At 38.3% G+C, this 22542-nt stretch overlaps 1 protein-coding gene across 1 annotated transcript in view; it reads left to right on the forward strand.

Moving 5' to 3' along the window:
- Positions 1-22542, forward strand: part of HSD17B12 (hydroxysteroid 17-beta dehydrogenase 12) — a 129287-nt gene that overhangs the window by 58912 nt on the left and 47833 nt on the right. Inside the window, exon 4 of the mRNA XM_031942593.1 lies at positions 18762-18869. Coding sequence (XP_031798453.1) covers positions 18762-18869 — 108 coding nt within the window. The remainder of the gene's footprint in view (positions 1-18761; positions 18870-22542) is intronic.

Below are 22542 nucleotides of genomic sequence, written 5' to 3' on the forward strand. Positions count from 1 at the left end.
AGGTGTGTAGTGGTATCTCAGAGTTGTCTTAATTTGCATTGCTCTGATCAGTGTTGATTTGGAGTACCTTTTCATATAGCGTTTTATTTTTCCAAATACATGCAGAGAGTTTTCAACATTTACCTTTACAAAACCTTGTGTTTCAAATTTTTCTCTTCTCTCCCCTCTCTCAGAGAGCAAATAATTCAATATAGGTTAAATATGTGCAATTCTAAACATATTTCCACATTTGTCATGCTGCACAAGAAAAATCAAATCAAAAAGAAAAAACACAAGAAAGGTATGATCCACACTGATTCTCTATAGTTCTCTGTCTTCTTGGATGAAGATGGCTCTTTCCGTCACAAGTCTAATAGAATTGCCTTGAATCACCTCATTGTTGAAAGAGCTAATTTAGGTCCATCACAGTTGATCATCACATGATTTTGTTGTTGCTATGTACAAAATTCTCTTGATTCTGTTCACTTCACTTTGTATCAGTTCTTGTAAGATTTTCCAGGCCTTTCTTAAATCAACTTGTTCATTATTTCTTATAGAACAATAATATTCCATTACATTCATATAATATAACTTATTTAGCTATTCCCCAACTAATGGGCATTTTCTTAATTTCCAGTTCCTTGCCATTACAAAAAGGGGCTGCTACAAAATTTTTTGTACAAGTGGATCCTTTTCCTTCTTTTTTATGATCTCTAGAATATAGACCCAGAAGTGAGACTGCTGGATCAAAGGGTATGAACAGTTTGATAGCCCTTTGGGCATAGTTCCCAATTGCTCTCCAGAATGGTTGGATCAGTTCATATCTCTTCCAACAATGCATTAGTGTCTCAGTTTTCCCACAGACCCTCCAAACTTCCATCATTATCTTTTTCTTTCATCCTAGTCTGAGAGGTGTGGAGTAGTACCTCAGAGTTTTCTTAATTTGCATTTTCTCTATTCAGTAGTGATCTAGAGCATTTTTTCATATGACTAGAAATGGCGTCATTTTCTTCATCTGAAAATTGTCCATTCATATCCTTTGACCATTTTTCATTTGGGGAAGAGCCAAATCATTTTGTAACAGGGCAAGGAGTTCCCTCCTCTCCCCTCTTAAATTTAAATACATCATTCATATTAATGATGAGTTATGCATATCAAACCCCTCCTCAATTAATTTTTTTCTCTTGAATTATTGTTTAAAGAGGTAAATATAAAAAAGGGGTAAATTTAAAGGTTCCTAAATGCCAATTAAAACAAAATCTTTTGGTAGTAAATCTTTGTTCCCTGGTTGAAATTGATTGCATTTAGGGAAAATCTTTTTTTTTTTTTTTTTTTTTTCTTTTTAAGAAGTTAAATTCTTTCCCTTGCTCAAGCTTTCTGGGTTGAAATGTGATGTTTTTGATAATAATTTCTAATTCTGTTATTGGGATGACTAGTATTAAGAAAAGCTATTAGGAAAGTTTAGCATTAAGTTTGAGTTACTTTGGAGTTACTTCAACATCATTCTATTTTAGAGAACTCTAGTCATCTCATATACAGAGATGAAAAAACTCTACAGAAAGCTTCATAGCCTTCATAGCATTCTTCTTGGGCTTTTAAGCGAGGGAGTTCAATAAATGTCCCTTGTACTAAGGGAAGCTCCAAGCCTCGGGTTCTTCTCTCAGGCCAGACTGATCCTTCCTCATCTTAGATCATCTTCCTTATTTATTCTAGTTCTTAGCTTGGTGCTTGGCACACATTTTTGGCATTTAATAAATGCTAATTGATTTCATGTGAAAATTCCTTGTTGGTTGTAAAGATCTGAAACTCTGAGTTGATGCACTGAGGTTGGACAAATTAGCTCTTAAGGCTAATTACTAATTGGACAATACTCTATAAGCATATGCTTGGGAAATGGCCCTTCCCACTATCCTATGCTGGCTCAATCTGCGTTGGTGAATATAGAGAATTGTAGGAAGGATTAGGGGGTGGAGTAAGACTAGCCAGAGTCACTTTTGAGCCGGAGACAAAGAGGAGAGGTTGTGGAGATACTGCGTCCATCCAATTCACTTCTACCCCTAAAAACCAAGAATAAAGACCAAGGACTTTTGCTTATCCTGACTCTGGCTGACTCTAAGGTATCCAGAGTGCTAACAAGGTCATCACAGTTGGGCTTGTCTTTCCTTCCATTTCTAGAGAAAGTGTCTCCTTCCCGTCCTTCTTTCTTTCAATTCAAACCCTCCATGTTCCATGTATTTAATTCCTTTTACACTGGTTTCCTCTCTGCCTTCCAGTACATATAGTTCTGTCTCCTTTTGTCAGAGAAATCTTTGCTGGAGTTTTTTGTTGCCTTGACCTACTAAAGAGCTAGCAAAATTCTCAAGTGAAGCCTCTCTCTTTTCTAAACCACCTCATCCTTGAACATAGCTGTTGGTCTTGCTCACCAGACCTCTAAGATCTGCTCTATCCAGGCTGAACTCTTGCTTTTACTTTTAAGGTCCTCTTAGTCCAAACTTACTTTTGTATCCTGTCTGGGCTGTCTCTCTCCCCCCAGCCTTACTGTTTACAACACTTTGGGCCGTTGTTATCGATCCTACCCTCTCTCTGCCTTTCAAAATCTTATTCCTGTTTTCAGGCCCAGTTCAGATCCTATGCCTTCTATGAAGGCAGGATTTGTCTTTTATTTTTGTCTTTATCTTTTCACTCAGAATACCTTGCACAAAGTAGGAGCCTGGTAAATATTTGCTGAATTGAATTCATTATTCCAGCTGGCTAAGAGTCTGAACCACACAGTTTAGCGTTTAATTATATATTGTTTTGTATTATTTCCTAATTAGTTCTGTTTGTTAGCCTTGCCCACTCAACATTTTGTTCTTTATTCTACTTCTCTATCCTCACAGCTTCTGCCTAGAGCTGTACATACTATTGGGTAACAGAGATCCAACAGTTGCTAACTAATTGATATCTACAGTTTCACTTTGATTGTAGCTATATGTAATTAAAAAAAAATCTTGAGGGTTTTAAAGTTCTTAAAAGTCCCATTAAGATGATGTGTGCGGAAGAAGAAGGGGAATAAGCGTTTATATGGAGCCGGTCATGTGGCAGTCATTGTAATAAGCATTTGGCCAGAGTAATGCAAGTGCAGGACAGGTCCTGGCTCCTGCGGAGGCAGAGGCGGCACTCTTGGACTTGGGGTGTAGGAGTTTGGCGTCAGTGCGGTGACCACACAGTAATGGTAGGCCGCTCCATCTACTGACCATCCTACGTTGGGAACCAAGCTGTCAGAGCTTCCTTTGGTCCAAAATGGGCTTGGCTTTATGAGGAGCTCCTGCACTTCCAGCCCCAGCTTTAAAAAAAGCTTTAAAAAAAACCTTGCTTTAAAAAAAACAACCAAACAAACCAAGAAATACGAGCAACAAACTAATGACGCATGCATTAACTCTTAAGGTTAAATAGTCTTACTCCTGGATTAGAGAGAATGTAGCTCAGCACCTTCATTTTCCAGATGAGGAAGTGGAAGGAAGCCTGCAGAGCTTATTTGAGCTGCTCAAGTTCATGTAGCTAATAAAAATTCTAAGGCTCATCATCTGACTGTATGTCCAGTCCACTCGTCTTGATTGCATGTTTAACGTTTTCTGTAATGAGCATATATGTTACCATCCACCTCCTACCCCCACTGACAAATCAGGAATCCCTCTGGTTCTCATTGATTGGACAGTAGGTCTAGGCCAAGCCCCGCTTGGCATTGTTCGGGACCTGGTTGACTCAGAGCGAATGTTAATAGCAATCATTTCTGTTTTGGACAGAAACCCTGAAGGTCTTCCCCTCCCAGATTGATTTTTTTTTTTGGGGGGGGGGGACTAGTTAAAACCAGCCATTTTCTGCCTCATTTCTTACCTTAATCATCCTGATTGTCTCTGCCAGACTAAGACCTGTTAAAGACCTTAGCTGAAGAAGTCAGGTTCTCCCATTGCATCTGGGGCCATCTCCAGTCATCCCCATATGTATCTTCCCACTGGGCCTAGATGGCTCATCTGGTGTGAGGCAGGTGACTGCCCTCCCTCACTTAAATCCAGCTCACTTTACGAACTATGGAATCACCTCCCTGATGTCATGGTCCTCTTTGAGAATGAAGGACAAATAATGTTCTGAGCTATATATTATATAATCTACCTCTTAAACAGATCATAATCTTGCTCCCTTCTTTTGTAGATAACTGAACTGAGACCCAAGGAAGGGAAGATTTTTGGTCATAATCACACAACTAGGTGGTAATGGAAGCCCGGGGCTTGGCCTTCCATTTGGTGGTCTTTCTGCTGCCTACAGTGCCAGGGAATATCAAATGCCTGTTCTCTGCAAGGTACACAATGGGAACCTTGGGGATTCAGAGACCTAAATGGAAAACAATCCCTTGTTAAAAAGAAAGTATAGTTTCAGAAGTTAAATAGTCATTCGTAATATTTTCATAAAACATAACAGAAATGTGTTTTTTAGACAGTTTTAATGTCTTGAAAAACCACAGTACAACTTTCAAGAAATTGTATTTTTCATTGTCAAGTTTTTCCTAGACTAATACAATTGTTAAATTAACCATTTGGGACTGTAGGATCTACTGTATCCATGCTGAACTCTTGCTTTTACTTTTAAGGCTTTTGATATTAGCATACTTGCTTTTCCTGATATTTGAGTAAATAGACATTTTTGACTGTAAAAAATCATAGCTTCCTTGTAAGACCTCACAAGCGTGCTTGTAGAACCATTACTGTCCAAATGAAGGGATTGTCTGATCCCACAACCACATTTATCATGAATAAGAAATGTGCATTGATTAGGCCAAACTGAACAAGAAATGAGTGTTAATTCTCATATCTTAATTTAAAAAAAATAATAAAGTTTTGTTACTTGAAGAGAAAATGTATAGAAATCACATTTTCAAAGGTTATTAGATTTGAATTCTTCTTCATATGGTATACTTTTGACCTGATGTTTGATATACAAAATTGCTTGGGAACTTGCTCCCATTTGATGTGACACCATGTGATAAGTAGCTGGTGATGAGAGGGTGTATGCATTTTAAAGCCCATCTTAATCATGGTGGAGAATCCTCAGGCTGCTTAATACAATGCTAAAAGGAAAAAATGGCAGCTGCAGGCTATATTTTTTCTTCCAAAACCCATCTTTTTTTAAAAATTTAAAGGTGTATGTGTTTGTGCACATATAAAAGCACACAAACTGCACACATACATGTAATATTTTTAAAAAATGAGTTGTTGAGTGTAGATAATTCCTTTCTTGTCTTGCCTTTCTCTTCCCTGTCCATCCTACACAATGCACAAAAGCTATTAACTTCATTTTCCCCAACAGTTACCAGACAGTGCTTGCAGTAGGGGGTGAATGTCACTTACATCCTTGTTTCACATAGCAACGTCTCCCTAGGGTGTTTTTTTTTTGTTTTTTGTTTTTTTTTTTAAATATCCAGTGGAGCAGCTTGTGGCAAATGAAGAGAAAAGAAATATACTTTCTCTTGCCATTCCCTGGCTCTTCTTGAGAGGAAGTCCATACACCCTAAGTAGCTCCAGAATTCAGCATGAATGGGCAGTTAAATGATGGGAGCTCCTACTTTTCTTTGAATGGAGAAATGCATCTTGGGAAAGAATGTTGGTTGTTTGTAATCTTTTTGTGAATGGTTTTTCTTGAAATTGACAGATTTGTATGAATGATAAAAGAATTTTTTCAGCTATTAAAATTTTCAGAAGTGATAAATATTGTTGGGAAAATATTCCATTTGACTTGCTGTTTTGGGAATATTCCATAATTAATTTCTTTTAGCCAATTTAAGAAAAAAACAAACAATAAACATAGACACATAACCCAAAACCAGATGTCCAGGCACTGTTGGTGCCAGTTTTTATGTTGTGTAAATATTTAGTTTACAAGTGAATAATATTTTCTAGAAAATTGGTGTTTAAGAAGCCTTAAAAAATACATGAAATTAGATTGTATGGCAGAAGGAGCTTTGGATTGGAGATCAGATGATTTAAAATTCAAATCCTAGCTATGTCTGTGAAATCATAAACAAGTTAGTTCACTTGATAAAAATAGGGGTTGGACTAGATTAAGATCCTTTCCACCTCTAGAACTTGTAATGTTACGGCTGATTCTTGTGTCTTTCAGCACCACTCATTTAGTTCAACTCATTATTTCACATTATAGTTTACTTAACTGACAGCCACCTAAGCTATAAATGTTCATAACTTAAATGATCTTTAGTTTCCATGAATAATAATATTCCTGTCAATACCAACTTTTTCCTTCTACCACCTAAGAGATGATCTTCAAGAATTGCTGTAGCTGAAAAATTCATCTCTTTATACCTAGTTTCACAATGGGCTTTTCCATATGTAACTAAAACCAGTCTTCTTACAATAGATATAGTAGATAGCATTTATATACCACTTTAAGGTTTACAAAGCACTTTATAAATATTTTCTCATTTAATTCTCACAACAACCCAAGAAGGTGCTGTTTGTTGTCCTCATCTTAAAGATGGGGAAACTGAGTCCTAGAGAGATTAATGACTTATGTAGAGTCACGTGATTAATAAATGTCAGAGGTAAAATTTGGACTCAAGTCTCCCTAATTTCCTGGCTGTAAAGTCCATGACTAGGCCCATATTTGAAGCCTTTCCAGTTTGGACTGGAGCTTTTCAAAACTGGGCTCCGTTGGCATTTCCTTCAAAAACCTGGGTTATTGCCATGTCAGGAACAGGACTTTGGTGAAAATCTTAAGAGGAAAAAAAAATCTCCTAAAGTATCAGAAGAAGAAGGTCTTGAAAACTTTCTCTTATGAATAATAAACATCCATCAACTTAAAGCAACAATCTTTGTTCTTTTGATGTACTTTTTAATTCCAGAAAAATTTTTTTCCCTCATGACTGTCTGTTCCTAAAGAATCTTGGAACTATTGCACTAAAATTGCAAAGTAGTAGTTGCTCAATGAATGTTTGGTGATTAGTTTTTTTTGTTGATTCACAAGAATAAGGAAAAACCAGTTTGGGTGTAATTTGGCCTGGAAAGAGGAGTCAGAGAAACTGGATTGTGCTTCTGGTTTTTCTGTGAACTTAGACCCAGTCACTAAATTCTGGGATCCTGGTTTTCTCATTTGCAAGTGACATACTTTGAAGATCCTATTGCAGGATTTATAGATTTAGAGCTGGGAGGGCTCTCAGCTGAGAATCTAACATTTTTTTAAGTAGAAGACATTTTGAAAGTAATGTTTTGGTCTCATTTGCTCTCTATGAATGAAGTATCTGTATTGAACAAATAACATTTAGCACAATGCCTGATACATATTAAGTAGTTAATAAATGCTTAATAATTTCATTCATGAAATTATGAACATCAGAGCTAGTGGAATAGCTAAATAGAATGTAATGTTTTAGAGCTCAGAGTACTTAAAATGTACAATGTTTGAGCTGCTAGGGGCCTTAGAACATAAACAATTAGCTGGAAAGAACCTTAGAACATTTTGTGTAGAATGTTAGAACTAGGAGGGACCTTAGAAAATACAACATAGAATTTTTTCTTTCTCAATAGTATGTTGTTTTCCCAATTAACATGTAAAGATGGCTTTCAACATTAATTTTTATAAGATTTTAAGTTCTAAATAGTTTCTTTCTCCCTCCCTTATCTCCCCTTCTCCCCAAGCTAGCAAGCAGTCTGATATAGGTCATACATGTATGTCATTTTAAACATATTTCTATATGGTCATACAACATAGAATGTTAAGGAGAGAAGGGATCAGTTTTGTTCAGCTCTTTTTTTTTTTTGCTTAGTAGGAAATGAGATCTAGGCTACTTGTTTACCTTGCTTTGTTCTCATTAGTTGACAGAGCCAGTCCCATAACCCTCATCTTCTTATTCCCTTTCCCCACACTCTGTCCGTGCTATCACCATGGCCTCCTTTATCTCCATATTCTGATACTTAATGGCTGCAGTAATGCTTCCTTTTTTCTCCTGGTTATTTTTTTCTTCACTCCATGGTAGCAGTAAATGCAGATCATTCAGTACCAACATAAAATAGGATTTCCAATGCTCTATATTTATTATGTTTGCTATTCTCTGTTTGATTGCTTCATATGTAGTGTAAACTATGACTGTGCTGAAGGAGCTTTTCTAGACAAGTAATTGTTCTGTACATACAATGATATACAGAGTCCTAATGATATTTTTCCATAGCCCTGTTGCACCTTATGAACCCCAGATGGAGGTCTGCATCATAAATTGCATTTTATGGGCAGCTCAGGCTAACACATTTTTATGAGAATTTTTTTTAACTTTAAGTTAGAGAAGGGTTGTAATGTTCTCTTTTGTCCTTTTTAAATAAGATGAAACAATCAAACTAATGTACTAATAGAATGGAGCACTAAATCTGGCATCAGGATGCCTGAGTTCTAGTTTTATTTGTGGCATTTTTTGTGTGTGTTTTGAGACAATTCACTATATATCACTTCCTGTTCTGTAAAATAAATAAAGGGATTAAATTAGTTGAGTTTCAAAGGTTCCTTCTAGCTCCAACATCTTCTGAATCTAAAAGTATGCCAAGTAGTTCTTTTCAAACCAGTTTGAGACATTTATTTTTCTACAACAATTTGGATTTTTAAAGTGTTGGAGTTTGTATAATTTTGAGTGGGGAGCATGATGGAGGGCCCTTCTAGTTTTAGGAAAGTAGATTGTGCTGCAGAATTAGGAAGTGGAGTTTATACTTGCTAATTTTACTCCCATGCTCAGCTGGTATTTTCACATGTGAAATTATCTTAAGCAGGTGAACACTGGGAAAAGGACAAATTCATTGGTATAGCCCTTTATGGTTTCGATGATACTTTGCTCATTTCCCAGTGTGCTTGCTCTCCTGGGGAGAGGTGATAGAAAGGAGACTCAGAGATGAAGTCGTGCTGAAGATCCTACCACAAAAATGGATCCAGACTGATGCTTCCTGGTTCTGTCTGTGGCCTGGACCACAAAGCAGATCTAGGATCACCTCAGGTTCCAAACTGCCTTACCTTCCTGGCAGCTCAGTGGCCAATACCTGTTGTGTCATCGATGTGTTCAGATTATCTTTAGTTACTGTGGAAGTTCAAATTCCAGTGAATGTTGTTGATACAAGGTGGGGCTGTGTCTGACATTTGGAAAAGACTTGTGCCGACTTGCGTGTTCTCTGTCTTATAGAGAAAAGAAGGTGAACTTTCCTGAAACTTCCTTGGAAATGTAGGCAGACGGGCGGGCTAAAGTGAACTTATGGCATTGTATTTTGGCGGCTCCCACCTTTTGCTAGGTCCAGTATTGTCCATCTGTCTCATTCAGTGCTGGCTGATTAACACTCATACCACTTCCTTAGTTCTTTATTCAACATTCATTTAACAAATATTCATTATACTACCCTTGTAAACTTGTACCCTGTGCTCAGATCTGGGAATGTTATGTGTGATTCATTCTCATTCTAAGTCCAAATGTTGCTTACCCATTAAATTCAGCAGGCATTTATTAAAGGCCTGTTATAAGCAGGGTATTGGAAATACCCCCCCCCCCAAAAAAAAAAAAAAAAAAAAAAAGTACAAAACCCCGTTCATGTCCTAAATGATCTCATGGTCTACTGGGTATGTAAACTGATTAATAAACTGAAGATAATTCGAGGAAGTCAAGAATACTATGAGAATTAGAAAAGACTTCTTTTAGGAGGTGATAGCTGAGTTGAAGGGATTCTGGGATATGTTGATAAAGGGGAGAAAGAGAGGCAGAGAAACAGAAAGGGAGCACACTGCAGACTTTCAGGACCAGCTGTGTAAGGAGCAGGATCTGCCAGAGTGAAGTGGCCTAGGAGGGTCAGTGGGTGCTGGATTAGGCTTTTGCCCTAAACTGCATTTGGGTTGACATCTCAACATTGTTTTTCTAGTAGAGAAGAGAAGCTTTTCCAAGAAACTGCCCTATTTGTCTTCCAGAAGAGGCCTCTGTCTCTGCTACCCAGAGTGGCATTATGGGGGGGTGCCCTGTTGTATAGTGTAGGGGCTAGCTCCCTGGAGGGCCTTAGGGTCATCCAGAGTCAGGATAAATTAAAGTCCTTGGTCTTTAGAGGGACAAGTGAAGGAGGCAGACAAGCTGCCACAAGGCTTGCCAAAGATGTATCCTGGATTCCTGAGTCCAGACTCACCACCTCTCTCCTCCTCCTACCATCAAGTGACTCTAGCCTCTCTTCCCTCCCCCCCCCTCCTTCCCCCTCCAATCTTTGCCTACGATTATCTGAACACCAAACATTCTGCAAGCAGTGAGAAGAACCATTTATCCAAATTTATGCTAATAGAGTCATTGTCTCACATTGGATAGGTAATTAGCCTTAAGTGCTCAGTTGTCTGATTCAAGCACACCTTTTTGGAGTTTCAGCCCTCTATACTGTTGCCTCATTCTTTAAGTGTGACAAGCATTTCTCTATGTCACCTACAGATGGAGCAAACCTTGGACCCACATGACATTGAATCTTGAGTACAGGATCTCCCTCTCTTTCTTCTCCCTTGTCCCTAGTTATATCTTTGTGGCTCATTTTGCCTTTACCCAAGAATGTATTAGGCATCTAGGATAATACCTTAGAGATATTTAGAAATACAAGAAATAAAATTAAAGAATTAAGAATCTTGTTTGAAATTTGAGGCAAAGCCTGCTTTTTTATTTTGTTCAGAGTCTTTGGGATAGATCATTTCCCCAAGAAATGTTTTCTAAAATCTAAAAAGACAAACAAAATTATCACTACTTAAATGGAAGGCAATATAATATAATGAAAAGGATGCTGGGCTTTGAGACAGAAGCCAAAGAGTAAGTTGGGGAGGGGGGTTTTCTTCATTTGTATCTTGCTTGATCTTTATAATTTTGCTACATTCTCTTTTGATTTTTATATGTGTTTTTTTTCCCAGTTATATTGTACTCATTGTATGTATTGTTTTCTTGCCTTTGCTGATTCAGTCTACATCAGTTCCTCTAAATTTGATGTGTTGTGAATTGATAACGTACATTTGGGGACCTAGTTTATAACCTGAGACTATTTCATTCTACAGTTAAAAAAAAAGTATTCCTCACCTCTATTATGGAAAACATGTTGTGCTGAAAATTCATGGCAGACTAATGGCTTTGAAGGCCTCAGAGAGAAGTAAAAAAAGGAATGTTGACAGTAGACGAGCACAGTCCTAAATATCTGATCTTTTAGGTAGTAACGGCGGAGTTGGAGGTGGCTGATGACTCGGGGGATAAAATCCTAGGTCTCAGGTCAGGAAAACCCGACTTCATGTCTGGCCTCAGACACTTACTAGCTGTGTGATGATGGGCTTGCCCATCAAGCCAGGTAACTTGTCCTTAATCCACTGGAGAAGGAAGTGGCAAACTACTGTTTCTTGGTATGTGACAAACTTAAGCTCAGTGACAAATAATGTAAGCTTAAGAAGACAAGTACCAAAGCACAGCTCAAAATAGTGTAAGCATTGATTGCTTTGAACAGGAGGATCAATAAAAAATGATGGCATGGAGAAATCAGAAATGGGTACATTCCCTTTGACTTGTTAGTGAGGCAAATCAAACCAGGAAAATGCTAACGCCTACCACAAAGTCTCTGAGAACTGGAGAAGCGGGCGGCCATGTGTTCTGCACCATTCTTTGTAGTGACATACCTTCAAGGAAAAGGCAACTGTGAATGGGAGGCTATATTCTCTCATAACAAAGCAATAATATTGTCCCATAAACCCATAGGACTCTTAAGGAAAGTTGGGAGTAACTGTGGTTGTGCAACTTCTCTGGGAACCCAGGCCTGGGAGTGATAATACATTGGAGGGAGGAGGTGTGTACTTGACAAAGCCTAAGCAGCCTTGGTCTTCAGGGGGCATGGCCAAGTTGTTGTTTTTAACCTTGTGGTATAAAAATCTCACCCCCTGAATTGCACGTTGGAGAATTTAGCTAAATCTCGGTTTATGAGATTTTTATTAAGTTTTAAAAGTACCCAATAACGCATTAAGATAATGTCCATCTCTGGTGTAGTGAGCACTTATCTGTTAGGGAAAACATATAAAAAAGCAAAATATTGCAAAGATGATTTGACTTGTATTGGTTCACATAAAAATTCAAGCAAGGGACTTGAGCTGAGTGAGAAGAGTATTGAAACCAAAGGTCACTTGCCACATATTCATGACTTTTCTTCAAGTTCAAGCTTGAATATACAAGTTGGCAGGTTTGGGTTATTCTTGGGGAGCCCAGAACCACAAGACCATTTTTTTGCTTTTCACTTCAGACCTTGCTTGACCCAGTTCAGGAGTCCCTGAGCTAAAAATAGCCCCAGAGCTGGAATGGGTCAGCCCATGCCCAGGGGCTGACAGTGGCTTGAGGCCTGTGATGATCGATTGTGCTATAGATCTGTGGTTATAAATAACATTTAGATTTTTCCCTCTGAGTTTCAATTGTAAGGATATGTTTTTTAGTGGGCAGAATAAGGAAAGGGACAGTTTTATCTCACCTAATTCTTGGCTTGTTCTCCAGTTACCAGTGCTGGGGCTGGAACGCTGCTGCTTCTATTCCTAGCTGATTGTCTGTTGTGGGAGGGAGGTTCCCTACGATAGAACTGTATTAGCCCTTGAGGTATCAATTGTACCCCTCAGACAAAGAAACAGGTGAGCAGAACTGTGGCAACAGGACCAATATATCCTCAGAAAGCATGGACATGGACACAGGTATCTGCCACTAACCTTGGGAAAGTGTCGGAATCAGGGCACTTTCCATCTCTGCCATGACCAACACTGACTCCAACTCCTGGGAAAATCAAAGCGGCCCAGCCGGAGCAGCCGGACAAGCTGGGTGGTGGCGCGGGTCAAACTGCTGCCACCAGTGGCTTCTATGTAAAAGTTCTCAGCACCTTCAAATGATTTAGCCATGGAAATGCCGCCATAGAAATGTTACCATCTGCTGTGCAGTTGCAGAGTGCTGGGTCTTTCAGACTGACTTGGGGCTGAGAGTTCTTATGTACTATTCTGGTTGAAAGTGAACTCATCTGACTAAAAACCATTACATTAAATCCCCAATCCCTATATTTATGCACACCTGCATTTTTGATTTCCTTCACAAGCTAATTGTACAATAATTCAGAGTCTGATTCTTTTTGTACAGCAAAATAATGTTTTGGTCATGTATACTTATTGTGTATCTAAGTTATATTTTAATATATTTAACATCTACTGGTCATCCTGCCATCTAGGGGAGGGGGTGGGGGGGGGTAAGAGGTGAAAAATTGGAACAAGAGGTTTGGCAATTGTTAATGCTGTAAAGTTACCCATGTATAAATCCTGTAAATAAAAGGCTATTAAATAAAAAATAAAAAAAAAAAAAAAAAAAAAAAAGAAAGTGAACTCATCAAGAGCAGGGATTGACTTGCTTTTCTCTCTGTATCTCCAGTGTTCTGCATATAGGAAATGCTTATTTATTTCTTCATTCCTCTTATCCATCTGTCTGTCCATCCATACATCCTTCCATCCCTGCCCAGGTTTTCAATGTCTGTCTACTGGCCCTGAGACCTTCAGCAGGTCATACTACAATTCACTGTGGGCAGCTTTTCTTGGTAATTGCCCCTTCCCATTCAAACAAACACAGACAAGAAATGGAAGTGACTGTTAATCAAACCATTCAGACTAGCGACAGCTCTCTGCAACAAACTTACTAGTTTATTGGCTCTCCTACTCCATCATCAGTACCTAGAGTTTCTATCATAAATGCCATTTTAGGAAATATAGTCAAGAAAACCTGTCTTAGGTCTGCCTTAAAGTTTTTAAAATTCATTTTTATTAATCTTTTTGTTTTTACATTACTTTGATTTCTGATAAACTTCTCTCCCCTTACCTGCCTAGGAAGCCATCCCATGTCAATCAGTCAGCTAGCCTTTATTAAGCAGCTGCTATGTGCCAGAATCTGTGAGAAGCGCTGGATGTACAAAGAAAGGCAGAACCACCTACTCCTAAAGAGCTCACAGTCTAGTGGGAGAAACAACATGCAAACAACTCTGTATAGATACTCTTTACACAGGATACATGAAGCTAATCCACAAGGGGAAGGCACTAGCACTGAAGAGGGCTAGGTAAGGCTTCTACAGAAGGCCGGACTGCGGCTGAGACCGAAAATGGGGCCCAGGGAAGTCAGGAGGGGAAGGGGAGTAGGCCGAGCTGGATCCTAATCATAGGATCCGACTGGTGTTCTAGGAAGCTCGGGTGTCAGTTGGTAGTCCAAGGTTTGCAGCAGTGATGGCAGTGGCCGAGAAGAGAGGGCTGGGGGGTATTTAAGAGAAGATACAAAGGACTAGACTCCATCATGGATTCACAGGATCAGAAGAAAAGGGGAAGGCGAGTTCAAGGTTGACACCCAGGTTGGCAGTCTGGATGTCTTGGGATAATGGTGGTAGTCTCAGCAGTAAAGCGGAAGTTAGAAAGAATGGAGGGTTTGTGGGGAAAGATTATGAATTCAGTTTTGAGTGGAGTTAAAATGTTTATAGGACATTGTAGTGTGTATATAGCTGTTGGAAAGTCAAGATTGGAGGGTGAGTATTGTTGGTCATGGGGCAGCTAGTGGACAGAAAACTGGCCTGGAGTCAGCAAGACTCATCTTCCCGCATTCAAATCTGGCTTCAGACACTAATTGTGTAATTCTGGGACAGCTACTTAACCCTGTTTAGCCCAGTTTGCTCATCTGTAAAAAGTGAGCCAGAGAAGAAATGCCTGAACAACAAAATCCTTTGTCACAAAGCTTAAAAGAGAGAGAAAAGACAGTTGAGCCAAAGTAAGCACCAGAGTTGCCAAATGTGCCAGTGGCTGCCTCCTTCCTCGCCGAGCATTCTCCTGATCCTTCCCTAATGCCCTGGGGGTGGCTACAACATTCTGTTTTCTGAGGGATTTTGCCACATTGTTGTGGTCATTGGGCATACTGTTTTCCTAGTTCTAATTACTTCATTCTGAATTAATTCATGTAAGTCATCCCATGCTTCTCTAAATTTTTCATATTCATGGCTCCTGTCACATTCATAAACCATCATCTGTTTAGCCATCCCACGTTTGATGGCTAGCTACTATGTTGGCAGCTCTGTGCTACCACAGAAGCATTGTTGTGAATGTTTTGGTGACCTCTGCACATGGGAACTTTCTTCTCTCTTTTTGGTCTTCTTCTGGGTAAATGCCCAACCTAGATTTACTTTAATAAATGGGTCTTAGTAAATTTGATCTGAGAAGAGGAAGAGCATGGTACTCCTTTCAGAACTTTTCACAGCTATGTGTGCTAATAGTTAAAGCTGAAAATAATTCTGGAAATCATCTTAGTCTTCCCTTTTACAGAAAAGAAAACTGGGATCTGTAGAAAAGTGGTTCGCCTTGGGTTCCACAATGTCAGAGGGAGAGCCAAGACTCTGAGTCTCATTTTAATATAGAGGTTACATTATAAGTGGTAGGATGCCCAGCCATCTTACTTCAGGCAATAGATGGCTTTCTTGTTTGTAGAGATGAAGGTGTCTTCATACATATCCATACCTAAGTTTGTGTGATAACCTGTAGCGTGCCTTACAGGGATATGTAAAAGATAATTCCTGCTTCCTTTCTGAATCTCCAAAAAGTCAGTGCCAAAGCTCACTTTAAACAAGGTAGCCAAATCACTGATCACCTGAGGACTGATGCAAGAGTAGTAGTTGTCCAGAGTCCTGGGTTTGTGTCACAAGTTGCTATTTAATAGTTGCGTGATCCTAAATAATTCTGTTCACCTCTCGAGAATCTCTGAGAGTTTTACCTCCTAATCTGTAGAATCAAGATAATGAAAATAAAAGTTGTCTTTTCTGTTTCACAAAGTTGTAAACTGCAAGACCAGACAAAAGAAAACTTATAAAACATAAGGATGTAGGAATCCCCGTTATTATTCAGATACAGCCCATACTCCTTTCTTCCAGAAGCCATTATATATATATATATATTTTTGATGTAAGAACAAGTAGAGAGACTTTTATGGGGGCTCATGATTCAATAACATTCTTAGTTCTTTGATTACATTTTATGTAATAAATTTAAGTCTTAAAAATTTAACTATGTCTACCAAATGTAGTAGATTATGAAAATGTATATTTTGCTTCCTTGGTTAATACATAGTTATTATCCCTAGTTTGGAAATTTATTCATTTTTTAAAATGTCAACCTAGCAATTTTGCCTAGGAAGATACTTTGCTTTTCTTAAAATCATTTTGGAAATTTTTTTATTAGTTTTAAACTGACTCAAAAGCTTTATGTTTAATAAAAGGTATCCTCCAATCTTTTCTCATTACTTTTCCTAGGAAGACAAATAAGGAGAGTATTCTTTACTGCTGGTGAATTCTGGGGCCCATGTTGGATGACCTTGAAAGTTCCTTCCAGCTTTTGAGATTTAGTGTGACTTCTATGATTTGGAGCAAAGGATACTCAATGACCCAGTCCTTGCATTTTTCTCTAAATTTGCAACTTTAAAAAAGATATGCTGTCCTCATGTTTTCTAGGCTTCCAGTTTATGAGTAGGAATAGATTGTATTAAAGCAGCAATTATGTCTTCAAGCTGATTCATAACCCTTGCAAAAATTATTTTCTAGGATTTGTTTTTGTCATTGATTCTAACCAAGATCCAAGTCTTTCATGACCCAGCTTTAACTTTAAGGCAGGAATCTTTTTCAATAAGAGTTAGTTCTTCCTATGTGGATTAATGTGGTATCTTTTTTTCCTATTTCTCAAAGACATAGAGAACTAAGTCAGATTTATAAAAATAAGAGCCATTCCCCAATTGACAAATGATCAAAGGATATAGTTTTCAGATGAAGTAATCAAAACTGTCTATGGCCATATGAAAAAAAATGTTCTACTGTGCATACCCTTTGATCCAGCAGTGTTACTACTGGGCTTATATCCCAAAGAGATCATAAAGAAGGGAAAGGGACCTGTATGTGCACGAATGTTTGTGGCAGCCCTCTTTGTAGTGGCCAGAAACTGGAAACTGAGTAGATGCCCATCCATTGGAGAATGACTGAATAAATTGTGGTATATGAATATTATGGAATATTATTGTTCTGTAAGAAATGACCAACAGGATGATTTCAGAAAAGGCCTGGAGAGACTTACACGAACTGATGCTGAGTGAAATGAGCAGGACCAGGATATTATTACAAACTTCAACAACAATACTATATGATGATCAATTCTGATGGACCTGGCCATCTTTAGCAATGAGATCAACCAAATCAGTTCCAATGGAGCAGTAATGAACTGAACCAGCTACACCCAGCAAAAGAACTCTGGGAGATGACTAAGAACCATTACATTGAATTCCCAATCCCTATATTTTTGCCCACCTGCATTTTTGATTTCCTTCACAGGAAATTATATAATTATATAATATTTCAGAGTCCTATTCTTTTTGTACAGCAAAATAATGGTTTGGACATGTATACTTATTTTGTATTTAATTTATACTCTAATATATTTAACATGTATTGGTCATCCTACCATCTAGGGGAGAGGGTAGGGTGGGGGGAAGGAGGGGAAAAATTGGAACAAAAGGTTTGGCAATTGTCAATGCTGTAAAATTACCCGTCCATATAACTTGTAAATAAAAAGCGATTAAAATTTAAAAAAAAAATGTTCTACAAACTATTTATTGGAGGAGAGCAAATAAAACAATTCTGAGGTACTACCTCATATGTATTAGATTGGCTCATTGGACAGAAAAGGAAAATGACAAATATTGAAGGGGAGGTAGGAAAAATAAGATCTTAATGCCCTATTGGTAATGTAAACCGTTAAGCCATTCTGTAAAGCAATTTGGGACTATGCCCAAAGGACCATGCATACTGTTTGACTTAACAATACCACTACTACGTCTCTATTCCAAACGATATTTTTTTAAAAAAGGAAAAGGACCTATATGTACAAAAATATTCATAGCAGCTCTTTTCTGGGAGCAAAGAATTGGAAATTGGGGGCTGACTGAAAAAACTGTGATGTGTGATTATGTTGGGATATTACTGTGCTATAAAAAATGATGAGCAGAATATCCTCAGAAACCTGGAAAGACTTCCATGAGGTGATGCAAAGTGAAATGTGCTTTGTGCAAAGTAACAGCAATATTGTAAAATGATCAGCTATAAATGAGTTGGCTATTTTCAGCAATACAGTGATCCAAGACAACTCTGCAGGATTTATGATGAAAAAAATGCTTTTTTATCCCCTGAGAAAAAACTTATCTTATTATCTTAATATCGTAATATAGATTGAAGCATGCTTTCTAAAAATTTACTTTCTTTTCTTTGGATTTTTTGTTTGTTTTTGGAGGGTGTGTCTATTTTCTTCAACAACATGATTATTGTGGATATATCAAATTGTTTGCCTTCTCAATGAAGGGGAAGGGAGGGAGGAAAGGAGAGAATCTGGAACTAGTTTAAAAAAACAATTGTTAAAAATTGTTTTTACATGTAACTGGGAGGAAAATAAAATACTAAATGAAAAAATAAAAAAAAAAAAAGGTTGCCATTTATGCCTTCTCCCTCTATCTCTCCATTTTTTAAGGAGGCAGGAATTTTTAAGAAATTTAAGGAATACATATGGGGAGAAGGCTGAGTGAGGCAGTTAGGGTTAAGTGACTTGCCCAAAGTCACAGAGCTATTGTGAATTCTCTGAGGTTGGATTTTAACTCAGTCCTCCTAACCTATATTTTTAAAACTTCTCTCTTCGTTCCTTTTTAGGAGAAAAATTCAAAGTGGAAACCAAGACAATTGCTGTTGACTTTGGATCTATTGATATCTATAACAAGATCCGCACAGACCTGGCCGGCCTCCAGATTGGAGTTTTAGGTTTGTATCTTTGGCATATTTCTTGGATTTAATCTGTCATTTAAACCTCCTTCCTACTTGCTTTGTATTCCTTAGTACAAAAATATTATTGTTATCTATATACTTTTAAGTGGGTGAAGTAAACTCATAAACACAATAGATGAGGTTATTATGAATTTTGAATGTTATGAATTTATTTAAATATGAACCTTCTTTTGAATATAGACTTATGGATTTTAAAAAAATTGCTTTTCTGCCATATTGCTAAATTATTTTCATTCTCTTTTTTTTTAAATTGAAGTTCTCATTTGCAGTTGAATTCTTAGTATTTCAGCTCATTAGACAGAGCATCTACTGAAGCTGTCAAGGAAAGATAAACTCTTTGGGATGATTCCCCTCACACTTGAAGCATTTCATTTAGAGAAAAATACCAAATAGAATGCAGGGCATGCTTAGTCCTGGGAGTACTTCTTTCTGAATCTCCTTGCTGCTGAATCTAAAACTTTGTAATAAATACATTCTTCTCTTTAATGGACCCCAGAGACAGGCCAGTACCCGAGGATTAAGGGAGGTGTCTGACAGTAAGGCCCCAGTGCCTTAGTGCCTTAGCCCATGTCATAGGCTTTCTAGTTTTAAAAGCCAAACAGGCTCTTCTTGGATTCTTCCATGCCTTCCGCTCTTCATCCTGACCCTGGGAATTCCTCTTGTCCCTTCTGCCCATACAGCCCCCCAGTTCACCTCACCTATTGTATGAGCACCAAAGTGCGTGCACTGGTCCCCCTGTTTTATTCTATGGCATGTATGGCCTGGTGGACTCTTTATTTAGTTCTTTTTAAATTGGCTTAAACTCAATGCAAGCATCATAGCCGTTGGCTGGGCACTGAATACCCAGGGACAAACAGGCCTTCTGCAGAATCCCCTTTCTTTTCCTTCTTCCTTGGCAGCATCTGGATGCCTCTGAAGACACTTCTTTGTCACTTGCTCTCACCCCATTCTGTGGTGATGGTGGTCTGATGGTGAACAGGGCTGGGAGGAGGCAGTGAGAGCATGGTTCCGCTTGAGGGAGGAAGCCGGGCACTGGTGGTAGAGCAGGCGACTGACCTGTTTCCTAATTTTAAGTCTTTATTCTTTAAGCCATTTCAGATAGCCTGTGGTAAAGGTGATAATAGCAACAATAGTAGCTGACACGGCATCCTTAAGATTTGCAAAATGCTTTTGATGATGAGTCTCACAGCAAGTCTGGGAGGTGATGGTTCTTTCCATTTTACAGATGAAGAGACTGAGATGAAGAGGTTAAGAGCCTCATGAGCATCACTGGTGACGAGGAAGTGGAGACAAAGCTTCCTGATTCATTTACCACCTTGTATGAAATTGTTGTCATAGATAGCCACTTTTTTTTTTCCCTTACCCCAGAGGCTTCCCGACTAGAAGCCCCAGAATCAGACCTTTGGAGACCAGAGATGGGCAGAAAATAGGTGGAATAATCATAATGAGGATGATCACGATGAGTGATGTAGTACATCATCAGTTGGTTTCATGGCCATTGAATATTAGTTCAAATTTATATGGCTCTGTGGTTTACACTCCATTTGCCTTACAGTAATCCTTTAAGGAAGATCTAATGAAAGTGTTACCTCCATTTTATAGATGACAACATCCAGGAGAGAACTTGAATGAAGTTAAATGATATGTTTTTGGTCACACAACTTGTAAATACCATTCAGCCATGATGTAAGAGGGAAATCTTAATAGTAAGAAAATACTATGTAAAAGCAGAAATGAGGACATGGTTAGAAAAAGGGAAGAAGAGCATAGTTAGTTTCTAATAAAATTTATTAACCATTCAAACTATTCCGTAAGTGGAGTGGGCTGCATATGGAAGTGTGGTCAGCTAACCCCCTTGAGAGGTTTTCTACCATAGACTGGATGAATCTAAGAATAATCATAGCAATTAGTATTTATGTAATGTTTTAATGGTTTCACAGATGAGACACCTCCCCCAGCCTGAAAATTTTACTTTTAGTCATTCAGTAAGCATTTTAAGCCCTTAATACAATGCAAAATATGCTCCCTGGTGTGCTGGGAATAAAAAGACATTCCTTTTAAAAAGAAGGATGAGGTAAAGTCATTTAGAAAATTCCAAATTTTAGAGTTGAAACTACTCTTATCAGTTATCTAGTCCACCCCCCTCATTTTACAAGATGTAAAAAAAGAGCTAATGTTCAGAGAGATAGATGAAGTAAGCTGCCCACAATCAGAGTTTGGATCCAAATCTAGCCCTCTTTCTATTACGCTTTTTCTGGACTGTAGAAAACATTGTTATTTTCAAGCTTAGTGAAGAGATCAATATTCATTTAAAGATCTCTGATGTCTCAGGTCTAAAGGAGTAGCTTTCCAAAATGCATCGAATCCAGCAAGAAAACTTGAGCAAGAAAACTTTCTGGAACATCAATTGCAAATGGAGACAACCTTTGAGAAATAATCCTGGCAAGACCATCTGGAATAGGCCATGGAATTCCTCCCATTGAGAAAAAGATTTCCTCACATCAAGGAAACTTTAAAAAGGAAGTACACCAGTGATAGCCAGTAGCCTTTGCCCTTTTCTTTTACTAGGATTTTTGTTTTCCTTTGAAAAGCGAGATTTTATCTATTTTAAATCAGAAACAAATAGAAAATTAACTATTCCTGAATTTGAAGATCAAATGAATTAACATGGAATGAGCTTTGCAAATTTTAAAGCACCAGTTAAATCCTGGGTGGTATCATCATTATTGTTATCATTGTTGCTGCTGCTGCTACTACTACTACTACTACTACCATTCTATCATCTAATCCAGCTAGCTTCATTTTTAGAGATGAAAAAGGTGAAACTCAAAGAGATTGGTTGCCACTTGTGAGGTCGTACCTTCTGCCTTGTGGCAGAAATAGCAGAAATTTCTGCTCCATTGGCCTTTTCCCCCTGCTTTTTGCTCTACTTCCGGCTGCTTTTCCTTGTTTGTGTCCTGAGTCCCTTTAACAGTCTGGGTCGGTCGGAGTCTGTGGATACCGTTCTCAGAATCATGCTTTTAAGTAATTGGAGAAAATGCTAATTCCATTAGTCTGGCTAAAGATGTGCCTTCTTTTCCATCCAAGTTCATGAAGTCTGAAAACCTGGTCTCCAAGTTAAGAATCCTTGAGTTAATCCTTCATGAAATTAGAAACACTCAGTTGGAGAAAGCATTTTAGTTGAAGGAGGCAGAGATCATTTTGCAGCCTGAGGAATTGGGAGCAGACTTGGGTGGGGCATAACAATTCCATTGCCATGAGGGGTTAAGGAAGAGAGGTGAAGGGGAGAGTGAGACACCTCTCCCAGCCTGAAAATTTTACTTTTAGTCATTCAAAAAGCATTTAGTAAGCCCTTAAAACAGGCAAAACACTGTGCTCCTTGGTGTTTTTGGAATAAAAAAGACCATCCTTTTAAAAGGCCCAGGAGCTGGTTCTGCTTCTTTTCCAATAAATCTTCCCAGAGGTCAATCCCCTTTTTCTGAAAAAAGGGAAGATAGGGACAGGAATGCTTTTGGTACTACTCTTCCCAAATCCTGTCCAAGTGACAGAAAGGATGCTGAGTCAAATGAGGGACTTGTGAGGAAAGCTCTTCTGCTTCCTAGAGCAGTAATTATATGGCATTTTTGTGGATCCAAGAGTGAAAGATAGT

This window comes from Sarcophilus harrisii, chromosome 6 (genome assembly GCF_902635505.1).
Source record: "Sarcophilus harrisii chromosome 6, mSarHar1.11, whole genome shotgun sequence".
NCBI lineage: Eukaryota > Metazoa > Chordata > Mammalia > Dasyuromorphia > Dasyuridae > Sarcophilus > Sarcophilus harrisii.